The sequence below is a fragment of the Hyperolius riggenbachi genome, chromosome 8, assembly GCF_040937935.1.
Source record: "Hyperolius riggenbachi isolate aHypRig1 chromosome 8, aHypRig1.pri, whole genome shotgun sequence".
Classification (NCBI taxonomy): domain Eukaryota; kingdom Metazoa; phylum Chordata; class Amphibia; order Anura; family Hyperoliidae; genus Hyperolius; species Hyperolius riggenbachi.
In genome coordinates this window covers 276,757,618-276,772,381 of record NC_090653.1, presented here as the reverse complement: position 1 = coordinate 276,772,381, position 14,764 = coordinate 276,757,618, and the positions used below count along the sequence as shown (strand labels likewise).

Here is a 14,764-nt window from a genome sequence, read left to right as displayed (position 1 = left end):
AAGTAAGCCACACCTCCAGAATGCAATGATGTGTCAGCTTGTTAATTGTGCAGAGCCACAACAATCCAACATGCATACAGACTGTTTTGGATTGGTTGATCCTCATCAGTGCATGGCATGGATTAATGTGGCTCTATGGAGTAGGACTTGAAAAACCCAGAGTTACAGATTTCCCAGCAAGCTCATGGGGAACCAGAACTCCCAGGAGTGTGTAAGGGGATAAAAAAGACCGAAAAGCCCTCTTACTAAGGTGATATGAAAAATTCTGTTTTTCATATAATTTTTGTAAGGAGGCTTTTTGGTCTCTCTTTAGCCCCTTACACACTCCTGGAAGTTCTGGTTCACCATGAGCTTGCTGGATCCTGTAACTCTAATCGACCACCAAACCCTCCACCGAAACAGATGTCTTACCCTAACCAACCTGCTCGATACCTAACCAAACACCCCCACTGATCCCTAACTCAACCCCCTGCCAATGCCTAACCCTAACTGAACCTCTCCCTCCGATGCCTAACTCTATCCTACCTCCAAACCCTCCTCCCCAACCGATGCCTAACCGAACACCCCCACTGATCCCTAACCGAACCCCCTGCCAATGCCTAACCCTAACTGAACTTCTCCCACCAATGCCTAACCTTATCCGACCTCCAAACCCTCCTCCCCAACCGATGCCTAACCGAACTCCCCCACTGATCCGTAACCGAACCCCCTGCCAATGCCTAACCCTAACTGAACTTCTCCCACCGATGCCTAAACTTATCCGACCTCCAAACCCTCCTCCCCAACCGATGCCTAACCGAACTCCCCCACTGATCCGTAACCGAACCCCCTGCCAATGCCTAACCCTAACTGAACTTCTCCCACCAATGCCTAACTTTATGCGACCTGCAAATCCTCCTCCCCAACCGATGCCTAACCGAACTCCCTCACCGATCCCTAACTGAACCCCCTGCCAATGCCTAACCCTAACTGAACTTCTCCCACCAATGCCTAACCTTATCCGACCTCCAAACTCTCCTCCCCAACCGATGCCTAATCGAACACCCCCACTGATCCCTAACTGAACCCCCTGCCAATGCCTAACCCTAACTGAACCTCTCCCTCCGATGCCTAACCTTATCCGACCTCCAAACGCTTCTCCCCAACCGGTGCCTAACCGAACTCCCTCACCGATGACTAACTGACCTCCACCCCGGGGCAGTGCGCTATACAAACTGCGGCTACACTTATCGGGCACTTCCAGTACCCAGTTTTCCCTTTATAGCTGCAATTAATATGAGTGACTATAAGACGCCCAGACTTCTGCGCCACCTCCGGCGCCCAAATTTCCCTTCTCGCTTTAGCGTGTGCATGAAAGTCTGTCCACTTCCCAACTCACATGAGTGACAACCAAACCTGACAGCCCTTCAACACTGAGCTTATTCCAATCCAAAAAGCAGATTGGACGTGGGGTACATTTCGAAAATCGCAAGGACACACCACGTTTATCACTATAATCGCAGGGCCCATTCCCCACTGCAGAGATTGGGCGCAATGGGATTTTTAACTAAACACAATCATCGGTTTTCCTACAATTGCATTTACTTTGTGGTCATCGGGGGCGCCCACAAATCTCCTCATAGCGGAAGTGGTTCTATGTGATTTTTTTTAAAAAAATGTTTGTAATCCGGTAATTCAAAACCTTTTCTCACTTGTTTACAGGGGAATTACTGTTGCGATTCTCAGTGGAAAAAAATGTTAATGCCTGGCCATACATCCTATAAATACACAGGTTGTTTACATACAGTAAATCCCTTGTAAAATACCTGGTCAGCAGCCTAGACACCGCCCACTTCCTGCACTCTTACTATTTGCATCTCATTGAGTATTACTAATTGTCAGCTTGATTAGTCTAACTGTTGGAACCCTCCTGCCCATCACATGATCACCCAGGGAGGAGCTAGGCAGAGGCACCAGCCAGTCTGTCACTAATAAAAATAGACCGACTCCTCCCCTTTTAGGCTTCTGCTTCCAGATGAACTCTTTGTGGCCAGCACTGCGCATACATCCCTGCAGAAGTCTCATTAGACTGATCATGTGATCTACTGTTATCATAAAGGAAGCCCCACCCTTCTGGAAATAAGGAAGTACTGCCTAAATTCAGACAGGAATCCTCAGGCTGGTTTCACAGTGGGACGTTAAAGTCCCACGTTACAGCAGCCAGTAACGCAGCCTAACTCACAGCACTGTAAAATCAAATGTGCTGTTCACAGTGCCCACGTTGCGTTAGTAACGCAGCACGTTTAAACAAAGTGCTGCATGCTGTATGTTATACTCATCTAAGCCGCGTTAGACTGCTTGCACATGCTCAGTAATGTTGGAGGAGGAGGTCTCCCCTCCTCCTCCTCAGCCAGCCACATGGCTAATTAATATTCACTGCACTGCAGAGACTCCTGGTAGGACTGTAGTGTTGTCCAGATCATGAACGAATCACTCATTTGATCCGGATCTTTTTTGTGAGTCGAATCATCCGGATCATCACAATGAAAGATTCGGTTCGCAGTGGATGTCTGTCTGGAAGAAACAGGAACATACAGAATGTACAGTGCAGGAAAAGTCCTGTCCTGCCAGTCATTTCACCCAGTCTGCTTCCCTAGTAAAATGATTCAAATGATTCGGTTCAAAGATCCGAATCTTTTCAATGATTCGATTCAAATGATCCGAATCCTTAAAAAGATCCGGACTTCCTATCACTAACCTGGAGCGGCTGCTTTGAGAGCCACATAACGCAGCTCAATCTGACATCCAACTTTTACACCACCATACGTTGTGTTAGGGGCACGTTATGTGACCATAACGTCCCCTAAAACGCAAGGTCTTGGTGTGTAAGTAGCCTCAATGTATCCCCCATGAAGAGATGGACTAGTCCAAAACCTGTCGGCTCTGTCTGATTTCTACTACCTACTGTAAGTGACAGCAACATAGGAGAAAAGTAATGTATGGCTTATTTTACTCTTGGAGTAAAATACTGCTTATTTGTATAGGTTTACACGCATTTTAAATGTTATAATTTTTCGCGATGGTGGTCCTTTAAAAAGTGAAAGTGTGCAAAGCACTCTAAACTTTTTTTTATGCAAATTGACTATCATAACAATCTCTATGTGCAAATCTCAGCCATGACTGTCACAGGACTAATCTCTATTTTGCGAAGAGACACCATTAAGTCCAGAGCCAATTAGGGAAAAGAACTCTCACATACCTACTGTGAGCCTTTGCTATAATTATTTATTCATTTCCTTTACAGATGGTTTGGAGCCTCGCACTGCCGGCATGTCAGAATCATCAGATGACAAGCAGGATTTTTTGTGGATGATGGATCTGGGCCTCGCCCCCGGCTCTTTGGCCCTCCCCAGCGGAGCTCAGATGCAGCTAGACTCCGTCCCCGAGGGACTGTTGGAGAAGGTATCCCTCTTCTACTGCTGCAGCCAGTGTGGGAAGGTCTTCTGGGAAGGCTCACACTTTGGCCGAGTGGTCGCTCAATTCAAGGATGTCCTACAAGACCACGGCGAGAATTTCTACCAGTCCGTCCCTCAGGGTCTCTGATGACACCGACCCAAAGCGATCCAATCTATGGGGCCACAAATTCCATCTGTGCTTTGGCAAATAATGGCAAACGTGAGATGATACGCTTTACTTGTGCAATATCAAATCCTACGCGTCCCTTGCAAGTGGCACACCTGTTGTTATACTGCACAAAACTTTATCGCTCCTATCGAAACAAATGTCCGCTCTGCATTGCCTCATCCATGGAAGAAATTCAGGTTTAGAATAGAGATAGTTGATGAGATGCAAAGAACTTTGGCTTGCATGTAAACTGAATGCAAAAAATTGTGTGCTGCTTGAGAGTGGGCCAATCAACATTTTCAGGAAGTGTAATTGATTGGTTTATTCCTAACTGCATGCAATTTGAATTAAATCTGCATGCAAGTCAGAAATATTTGCATCTCCTTGACTGATTGTAGTTTTGAATAGTGTAGGAAGGCATTTCTATGGGCAAGACTTTAGCCACTAGGAGTCACTGTTCAGCGTGCAGGAAACAGGTTCTCCATTATGCAGAATGAGTCATGTATCCCGTTTACTAAATGGCGACCTCTAGTGGCCAGAGGAAGTGACTTCTGGACCTGCTGATGTACACAGGGAGCCCCTGCCGATCATTAGCAGAAGAATCTGCAGAGTAAGGGCGATTTTTATGTTTATAAATTCATGCTTCCTTTTCATTGGCCCAATCCTAAGCGTATAGTTTGCCTTAAATTAGCATGCAGAATCCTTACCATTTTGAATTTCCCCCCCCCCCCCTCCCCCAGCTTGGTCTTTATGTATTTTTCCCAAAGATGGGCCGTAACATATACCGCTCCCCAACTATAATATATTAGAAGATGAAATCTACCAAACATCTCCAAAGAGGCTATCCTGACTAATTAACATCCGTCTAAGGTTAGGGCAGTGATCTGCAAACTTGCCTCTCCAGCTGTTAAGGAACTACAAGTCCCACAATGCATTGCAGGAGTATGACAGCCACATTCATAAAGGGAAATGCATTGTGGGACTTGTAGTTCCTTAACAGCTGGAGAGCCTAGTTTGCAGATCACTGGGTTAGGGGATTTAGGATTTACCTCTTCGGCTGGCTCATATCAGATCTCATTGAGAGCGGCTGATGGGTGAGTGAATTAGTGGCTGTGCTTTTGGTTTTTTTTAGGTTATTTTTAAAAACCTCTGTCGCGAAAGTCTGAAAATTTAAAATACATGTAAACCTATACAAAAAAGAAGTACGTTCCTTACGGAGTTAAATGAGCCATAAATGGCTTTTCTCCTATGTTGCTGTCACTTACAGTAAGTAATAGGAATCGGCACTACCGACAGGTTTTGGACCAGCCCATCTCCTCATGGGGGGTTCTTAGGGGTTTCTTTATTTTTAAAAGCACTTGGTGAATGGCAGTTGCTCCGTCCAACTGCCAAAATGGTGTACGGTTAATCATTTTCAGGCAATGTCTTTATAAATAATAAGGGCCTTGCTGAGAATCCCCCATGAAGAGATGGACTAACCCAAAATTTGTCGGTAATGTTACATTTCTACTACCTACTGTAAGTGACAGCAACATAGGAGAAAGGTAATTTATGGCTCATTTTACTCTGGAAGAAATGTACTTCTTATTTGTGTATGTTTTAAATTTTAAGATTTTCGCCACTCTTTAAAGGAAATAAATATGGAAGCCTTCTTGGCCCTCTCACTTCAGTTGACCTTTAAATATCATTTCTCACCGCAGGCGTCTGATGTGACGGCAACCGGGACAGCTCCTATTTCACTAATCTTTCATCGACCCCCCGATATATTCTATTATGACCCCTGTGTAGGCTGCAGACTTTTACAACTTAACAGCAGACGGTGTTTAGCCAGGTTTAAAGGGAACCTGAGGTGAGCGGAATATGGAGACTGCCATACTGATTTCCTTGTAAACACTGCCAGTTGCCTGGTTATCCTGTTGATCTTTTGGCATAAAAAGTATCTGAGTCAAAACCCTGAAACAAGCATATGGCTAATCCAGTCAAATCTGAGTCAGAGTACCCGAAATGCTGTATGCCAAAAGTATTAGAGGCAGAGGATCAGGAGGACTGGCAGGCAACTGGCATTTTTTACAAGGAAATAAATATGGCAGCCTCCATATTCCTCTCACTTCAGTTGTCCTTTAAGGATCGTGTGTGATTTCTGACTGGAGATGTTTGGAGATTTCAGGAGAGAGTTGTACGTACATCAGAGTTCTGCGACATGACCTCGTCTCACCGCTGTGCCAATATGGCGGCTCTGTCACCTCCTCCACCCCGCCCACCTCTCAGTATCTGCCATGTTTTTCTGCAGGCCCCTCCTTCACAAGCCTCTGTTTATGACTATTTGAAAATGATCTACCGTATATTGTATTATTTTATAATAAATGTTACAGATGGTCAATAAGATAATTCCGCCTCACATGCAAATTTTATGTAAATTTATGCTCGGGCTTTGGCCAATCCATACCCACTTCCTGCTGATTTTGATTCGCCCAATTCCAAGCATCTTATAATTTGCATTAAATGTGCATGCGAGACAGAATTACTAGCTTGTTATCGACTGTATTCAATACTGTACTTTGCTTTTAATCATTGTAATTTGTGTTGTTATTGCTTGCCTTTTTTTATATTTTTATGTTTTTAAAGCATTGTCCACTCTTAGCTGTAAAGTGGAGCCCCGCCTTGTGCTTGATGGCCAGTGGGTAGCACTGTGTACATGTGGGCACGGGATGAAAATCAAATGCCAGGCCTTACCTGCACGGAGGGCTGGATTTTCCATAAGGCACTGTAGGCACGTGCCTACAGGCGCCTTATGTGGGCGAGGCGGCCCCTCCTCCTTAGATCACTGACCTCAGGAGCTTACAGTGTGATCCCTGCCTCATATCACGAACCTCAGGCACTTGCACCCTAATCCTTGTCTCATGCCACTGAGGAGGACACGAGGCAGTGATTAGAGTGTAAGATTCTGAGGACAGTTCGTGACATAAGTAAGGGATAAGAGTTTAGAATATTTTTACGTGGGGGTGTGGCCTGTGTTCGGGGGTGGAGTTTAAGGCACCTGGACGCCTGTGCCTACAGGCCTCTAAGTTGTAAATCCACTCTGCCTGCAAGTCACAGAGAGGGGGGCGGCGAGCAACAGACGGAAGCACCTAACTGGAAGCTGCAAGGTCATCACCTGCCAACGCCTCCGCCTGTGTACAGTCAAACCCTTCCCCACGTGATCCATTGCAGATGAAAAAAATGTATTCAAACGTTTTGCAGCAGAAATTGTCCTCCCTTACCTCAGAGAGAGTTTAAAACAAAAACCATTCCTGATCATGTCAGCTGACATTCTATTGTGTCCAGGAGACCCTGACATCGCTGTCCTCCTCTGCTGCGATCAGGACAGAATGCGGCTCCGTGGCCTCCAGTCCTATAGGACTTAGTGGGACACCTGTACTCACAATTGATTTCCAAAGATCTTATCACGAAAATCATCTCCAATTTATAATCCATCGACACAAGCCCAGTGCGTAAGCGGCAAAACAGAGAGAGGTCCATCAGCAGTAGGGTTGATCACAGCTATGCAAATTTTTCCGAGTTGATGCAAATTTATATGCAACTATATGCAGCTCGAAAATGGACCAGTCAATTTGAACCTGAGTTTAAATTAATTGGTCCGTTTTCAAACTGCATAAATTTGCATAAACATTTGCATAATTTCGGAACAGTTTGCATCTCATTAATCATCCCTAAACAGAAGTGCGCTCTCACTGCGGGGCCTGTTATCCCAGCACATAGGTGCACAATAGCTACAAAACTGTTATTTTAATTAAAAGGTTTTGAAGTTTTATTTTAACTATACCCTCTGACTAATACAAAGGGCCACCGCCCTTTCCACAGCACCTCCCTGGAGGAACATTGGAAAAGAAGACAGCTGGCTCCCAGAAGCCACACCCCCTCTCATAGGGAGCAATTAAAAGGAGGATGAGTGGCGCTAATAACCGTACCTGCCATTTTCATGAGAACCAGTAAATAGATCTTATCTGAGGTAAATATTCTTTCTTGTTTCACTTCAGTTTACCATTTCCACAAAACCACAATACAGACCAGTTTCCACAAAAGTCTAAGCTAAACCAGAACTGGGAACGTCCCGAACTCTCTCCTCGTTCTCTGTGATCCCCTCCTAGCTGAATGTTTGCCTGTTTACAAAGTCCTGCTCATAAGTTACTATGCGTGTAGTCTGTGAAGACTTCTCACACTGCCAGGCAATGAGGAGCAATGGCGATTCTTTACACAAAAAGCTCATATAAGGATATATTGGAGCAGGAAACCTTGTAGAGAGGAGAGGACAATCAGAAATGTGTATGAAATATGTAATGAAAATCCTTTCTAGAAATCGCTGGCTGTTTGATTTGATCATGGACACATGGAAAGCACTACCTGTCCTATTTCTCTGATGATAGATATACTGTAAAAGGATACCTTCAACATGAGGATCAAAGCCAGAGGATTAGCATTGCTGGTGGGGGTCTTCATCTAATCTTTTTTTAGGGGTTCAGCAACGGCAGCCCGCCTGTTTCTGTCACTGAACAGCAGTGGCATATCGCTATAAGACTGGCGCTGACATATGATGTTTGTACCGTTGCTTGAAATCTATTTTGTAAATGAACTTGATTGTAAAATTTTGGTCTTGTGGTCACTGCCTATTTGTGTTAAAGGAGCACTTCAACAACAACAATAATATTTATACAGCAAGACCCCCAGTATGTGGGAGATTGGTTGAAGCCAGATACATGTGCTTGCCGGTTTCTTGAACCAATGGTCCTCAGTGTACAGCTCCTAGCATGTCACGTGACCCGGTGCTGGTCAGGTGACACACCAGGAGCCGTGCATGGACGTTGGAAAGCTGCTGAGATCTGCAGAATGTGAACAAGATGGCGCCTGGATGTCGGGCAGTCATTTCTGCTGCTCCAAAAACCCCAAAAGCTGAACCCCATTATCCTCAGGCATGTCGGTAAGTTTAGACATTCGGCTGCCTGAGTTCCAGATAACAGGGACTTTCCAGTATATAGTTCTTCAAGTGGGGGTGAAGTTTGGTTGGTTTAAAAAATTTTTTTTGATTCAATGAAAACAATCAATTTTTTTCATTTGAGACAAAGTTCAGAGGAAGCAGTCAGAAGTACCGCACACGTGTGTTTGAGTAATGCAATTTCGTAAAAAAAAAAATTGGGTATGGTAAAAAAGTTGATTGCATTGAAAAACATTTCACTCAATAATAAACTTTTGATATTTTTATTTTTAATATGAACACCTTTACTTTTTTATATGGATTTTTCAAATGTAACATCTCTGTACTTTCTCTGTACATCAATCAATATCTCCTGCCATCATCATTCTCTGTTTAGCATTACAGTTACCACTGATACCCACATTGCTACTTACAGGGGTATGTAACATCTCTGTACATCTATCGATATCTCCTGCCATCATCATTCTCTGTGTAGCATTACAGTTACCACTGATACCCACATTGCTACTTACAGGGGTATGTAACATCTCTGTACATCTAGCAATATCTCCTGCCATCATCATTCTCTGTGTAGCATTACAGTTACCACTGATACCCACATTGCTACTTACAGGGGGATGTAACCTCTCTGTAACATCAATCAATATCTCCTGCCATCATCATTCTCGGTTTAGCATTACAGTTACCACTGATACCCACATTGCTACTTACAGGGGAATGTAACATCTCTGTACATCAATCAATATCTCCTGCCATCATCATTCTCTGTTTAGCATTACAGTTACCACTGATACCCACATTGCTACTTACAGGGGAATGTAACATCTCTGTACATCAATCAATATCTCCTGCCATCATCATTCTCTGTTTAGCATTACAGTTACCACTGATACCCACATTGCTACTTACAGGGGAATGTAACATCTCTGTACATCAATCAATATCTCCTGCCATCATCATTCTCTGTTTAGCATTATAGTTACCACTGATACCCACATTGCTACTTACAGGGGAATGTAACATCTCTGTACATCAATCAATATCTCCTGCCATCATCATTCTCTGTTTAGCATTACAGTTACCACTGATACCCACATTGCTACTTACAGGGGAATGTAACATCTCTGTACATCAATCAATATCTCCTGCCATCATCATTCTCTGTTTAGCATTACAGTTACCACTGATCACTACATTGCTACTTACAGGGGAATGTAACATCTCTGTACATCTATCAGTATCTCCTGCCATCATCATTCTCTGTGTAGCATTACAGTTACCACTGATCACTACATTGCTACTTACAGGGGAATGTAACATCTCTGTACATCTATCAGTATCTCCTGCCATCATCATTCTCTGTTTAGCATTACAGTTACCACTGATACCCACATTGCTACTTACAGGGGGATGTAACATCTCTGTAACATCTATCGATATCTCCTGCCATCATCATTCTCTGTTTAGCATTACAGTTACCACTGATACCCACATTGCTACTTACAGGGGAATGTAACATCTCTGTACATCTATCAGTATCTCCTGCCATCATCATTCTCTGTTTAGTATTACAATCACCACTGACATCACATTGCTACTTACAGGGGGATGTAACATCTCTGTACATCTATCAGTATCTCCTGCCATCATCATTCTCTGTTTAGTATTACAATTACCACTGACACCACATTGCTACTTACAGGGGGATGTAACATCTCTGTAACATCTATCGATATCTCCTGCCATCATCATTCTCTGTTTAGCATTACAGTTACCACTGATACCCACATTGCTACTTACAGGGGAATGTAACATCTCAGTACATCAATCAATATCTCCTGCCATCATCATTCTCTGTTTAGTATTACAATTACCACTAATCTCCGCATTGCTACTTACAGGGGGGTTTTGTCAGAAATACCCCCTTCTGACAAAGCGGATCCGAGATGAAAAACTAATTATAACAAGTAACTTGTCTATATATCTTGTCTAAAGTTTAGATAGTTTACACAGCATATCTAGCTGCAAACCGCTTCAACAATTTATGATCATTTATTCCTGTGATACAATGAGGGCAGCCATGTTCGGTTTGTCACATTGCACGCAGGCAAGCTGATCTGTATCTCCAGCCCTCAGCCTGTGAAAACTTCACTCCCCTCTTCCCCTGAAATCTCTGGCTAGTAACCTCCTCCTCCTCCTGCCCAGACTGAGCTTCCATAAGCCCTTGCTACATGAATCTGAGAGTGCCAAGGCACTCTGGAGAAGCTGTGGGCGAGGCTTGTTTAGTTTATAGGGAATTAGAGTATTAAAACAGACAAAAAAAAAGTATTTGGCTTGAGGAACGCCCTATAAACTATATGAAAGGAACACAATTATGCAATGAGTAAAAGTTTATCTCGGATCAACTTTAAGTAGCTAGAGGTGCCCCTGGCTGAAGGGAGATCTGGTCATTGGAATGCAGAGAACAGGGTGAGTAACCTCTCATCTACACTCTCATCAGGTCTCTATATAGGGAAGTCAGGAGGGAGGCACTGGGGGAGGGGAGTGAGCCACCTTTCCATCATCAGGCGCCTGTAGGCACGTGCCTATAGTGCCTTATGGTAGATCCAGTCTTGTAAACAACGTACAATACTGTTACATTTTTTTATTATTATTATTGACTTATACACTCACCTAAAGGATTATTAGGAACACCATACTAATGCGGTGTTTGACCCCCTTTCGCCTTCAGAACTGCCTTAATGCTATGTGGCATTGATTCAACAAGGTGCTGAAAGCATTCTTTAGAAATGTTGGCCCATATTGATAGGATAGCATCTTGCAGTTGATGGAGATTTGTGGGATGCACATCCAGGGCATGAAGATCCCGTTCCATCATCCCAAAGATGCTCTATTGGGTTGAGATCTGGTGACTGTGGGGCCATTTTAGTACAGTGAAAGCATTGTCATGTTCAAGGAACCAATTTGAAAGGATTAGAGCTTTGTGACCTGGTGCATTATCCTGCTGGAAGTAGCCATCAGAGGATGGGTACATGGTGGTCCTGAAGGGATGGACATGGTCACAAACAATGCTCAGGTAGCCCGTGGCATTTAAACAATGCCCAATTGGCACTAAGGGGCCTAAAGTGTGCCAAGAAAACATCCCCCACACCATTACACCACCACCAGCCTGCACAGTGGTAACCAGGCATGATGGATCCATGTTCTCATTCTGTTTACGCCAAATTCTGACTCTATCGAGACTCATCAGACCAGGCAACATTTTTACATTCTTCAACTGTCCAATTTTGGTGAGCTCGTGCAAATTGTAGCCTATTTTTCCTATTTGTAGTGGACATGAGTGGTACCCGGTGAGGTCTTCTGCTGTTGTAGCCCATCCGCCTCAAGGTTGTGCGTGTTGTGGCTTCACAAATGCTTTGCTGCATACCTCGGTTGTAATAAGTGGTTATTTCAGTCAACGTTGCTCTTCTATCAGCTTGAATCAGTTGGCCCATTCTCCTCTGACCTCTAGCATCAACAAGGCAATTTATCCCACAGGACTGCTGCATACTGGATGTTTTTCCCTTTTCACACCATTCATATTTTACACAGGGGGGAGGTATGCACACCCATTACACAGCACTGTGAGACAAAAGTGGAAGAGAGCCCTGGCCAAAAGGCCTTACAGTCTAAAAGTTATATGAGAGACATAGTAACTGCTTTTGTTATATGGGGGATATGATGCCTGCACTTGTTATATCTGGGACTATGATGCCTGCACTTGTTATATGTAGGACTTTGATGCCTGCACTTGTTATATGTGGGACTTTGATGCCTGCACTTGTTATATCTGGGACTATGATGCCTGTACTTGTTATATGTGGGACTATGTTGCCTGCACTTGTTATATGTGGGACTATGTTGCCTGCACTTGTTATATGTGGGACTATGATGCCTGCACTTGTTATATGTGGGACTATGATGCCTGTACTTGTTATATGTGGGACTATGTTGCCTGCACTTGTTATATGTGGGACTATGTTGCCTGCACTTGTTATATGTGGGACTATGATGCCTGCACTTGTTATATGTGGGACTGTGATGCCTGCACTTGTTATATGTGGGACTTTGATGCCTGCACTTGTTATATGTGGGACTATGATGCCTGCACTTGTTATATGTGGGACTATGATGCCTGCACTTGTTATATGTGGGACTATGATGCCTGCACTTGTTATATGGGGGACTGTGATGCCTGCACTTGTTATATGTGGGACTATGTTGCCTGCACTTGTTATATGTGGGACTATGTTGCCTGCACTTGTTATATGTGGGACTATGATGCCTGCACTTGTTATATGTGGGATTGTGATGCCTGCACTTGTTATATGGGGGACTGTGATGCCTGCACTTGTTATATGGGGGACTGTGATGCCTGCACTTGTTATATGTGGGACTATGTTGCCTGCACTTGTTATATGTGGGACTATGTTGCCTGCACTTGTTATATGTGGGACTATGATGCCTGCACTTGTTATATGTGGGACTGTGATGCCTGCACTTGTTATATGTGGGACTATGATGCCTGCACTTGTTATATGGGGGACTATGATGCCTGCACTTGGTATATGTGGGACTATGATGCCTGCACTTGGTATACAGTATGTGGGACTTTAATGCCTGCACTTGTTATATGTGGGACTTTGATGCCTGCACTTGTTATATGTGGGACTGTGATGCCTGCACTTGTTATATGTGGGACTATGATGCCTGCACTTGTTATATGTGGGACTGTGATGCCTGCACTTGTTATATGTGGGACTATGATGCCTGCACTTGTTATATGGGGGACTATGATGCCTGCACTTGTTATATGTGGGACTATGATGCCTGCACTTGGTATATGTGGGACTATGATGCCTGCACTTGTTATATGGGGGACTGTGATGCCTGCACTTGTTATATGTGGGACTGTGATGCCTGCACTTGTTATATGTGGGACTATGATGCCTGCACTTGTTATATGTGGGACTGTGATGCCTGCACTTGTTATATGTGGGACTATGATGCCTGCACTTGTTATATGGGGGACTATGATGCCTGCACTTGTTATATGTGGGACTATGATGCCTGCACTTGGTATATGTGGGACTATGATGCCTGCACTTGTTATATGGGGGACTGTGATGCCTGCACTTGTTATATGTGGGACTGTGATGCCTGCACTTGTTATATGTGGGACTATGATGCCTGCACTTGTTATATGTGGGATTGTGATGCCTGCACTTGTTATATGTGGGACTATGATGCCTGCACTTGTTATATGTGGGACTATGATGCCTGCACTTGTTATATGTGGGACTATGATGCCTGCACTTGTTATATGGGGGACTGTGATGCCTGCACTTGTTATATGTGGGACTATGTTGCCTGCACTTGTTATATGTGGGACTATGTTGCCTGCACTTGTTATATGTGGGACTATGATGCCTGCACTTGTTATATGTGGGACTGTGATGCCTGCACTTGTTATATGGGGGACTGTGATGCCTGCACTTGTTATATGTGGGATTGTGATGCCTGCACTTGTTATATGTGGGACTATGATGCCTGCACTTGGTATACAGTATGTGGGACTTTGATGCCTGCACTTGTTATATGTGGGACTTTGATGCCTGCACTTGTTATATGTGGGACTGTGATGCCTGCACTTGTTATATGTGGGACTATGATGCCTGCACTTGTTATATGTGGGACTGTGATGCCTGCACTTGTTATATGTGGGACTATGATGCCTGCACTTGTTATATGGGGGACTATGATGCCTGCACTTGTTATATGTGGGACTATGATGCCTGCACTTGGTATATGTGGGACTATGATGCCTGCACTTGTTATATGGGGGACTATGATGCCTGCACTTGTTATATGTGGGACTATGTTGCCTGCACTTGTTATATGTGGGACTGTGATGCCTGCACTTGTTATATGTGGGACTGTGATGCCTGCACTTGTTCTATGTGGGACTATGATGCCTGCACTTGTTATATGTGGGACTATGATGCCTGCACTTGTTATATCTGGGACTATGATGCCTGCACTTGTTATATGGGGGATATGATGCCTGCACTTGTTATATGGGGGATATGATGCCTGCACTTGTTATATGGGGGATATGATGCCTGCACTTGT

General features: G+C 44.1%; 1 protein-coding gene across 5 annotated transcripts in view; it reads left to right on the top strand.

Moving 5' to 3' along the window:
• The window catches only part of EXD3 (exonuclease 3'-5' domain containing 3), a 470,687-nt gene extending 465,871 nt beyond the window's left edge, over window positions 1–4,816 (top strand). For all 5 annotated transcript variants that reach the window (XM_068248968.1, XM_068248969.1, XM_068248970.1 and 2 more), the window contains one exon: window positions 3,284–4,816. In XM_068248968.1, coding sequence (XP_068105069.1) covers window positions 3,284–3,582 — 299 coding nt within the window. In that variant the 3' untranslated portion in view covers window positions 3,583–4,816. The remainder of the gene's footprint in view (window positions 1–3,283) is intronic.
• Window positions 4,817–14,764: the final 9,948 nt, after the last annotated feature.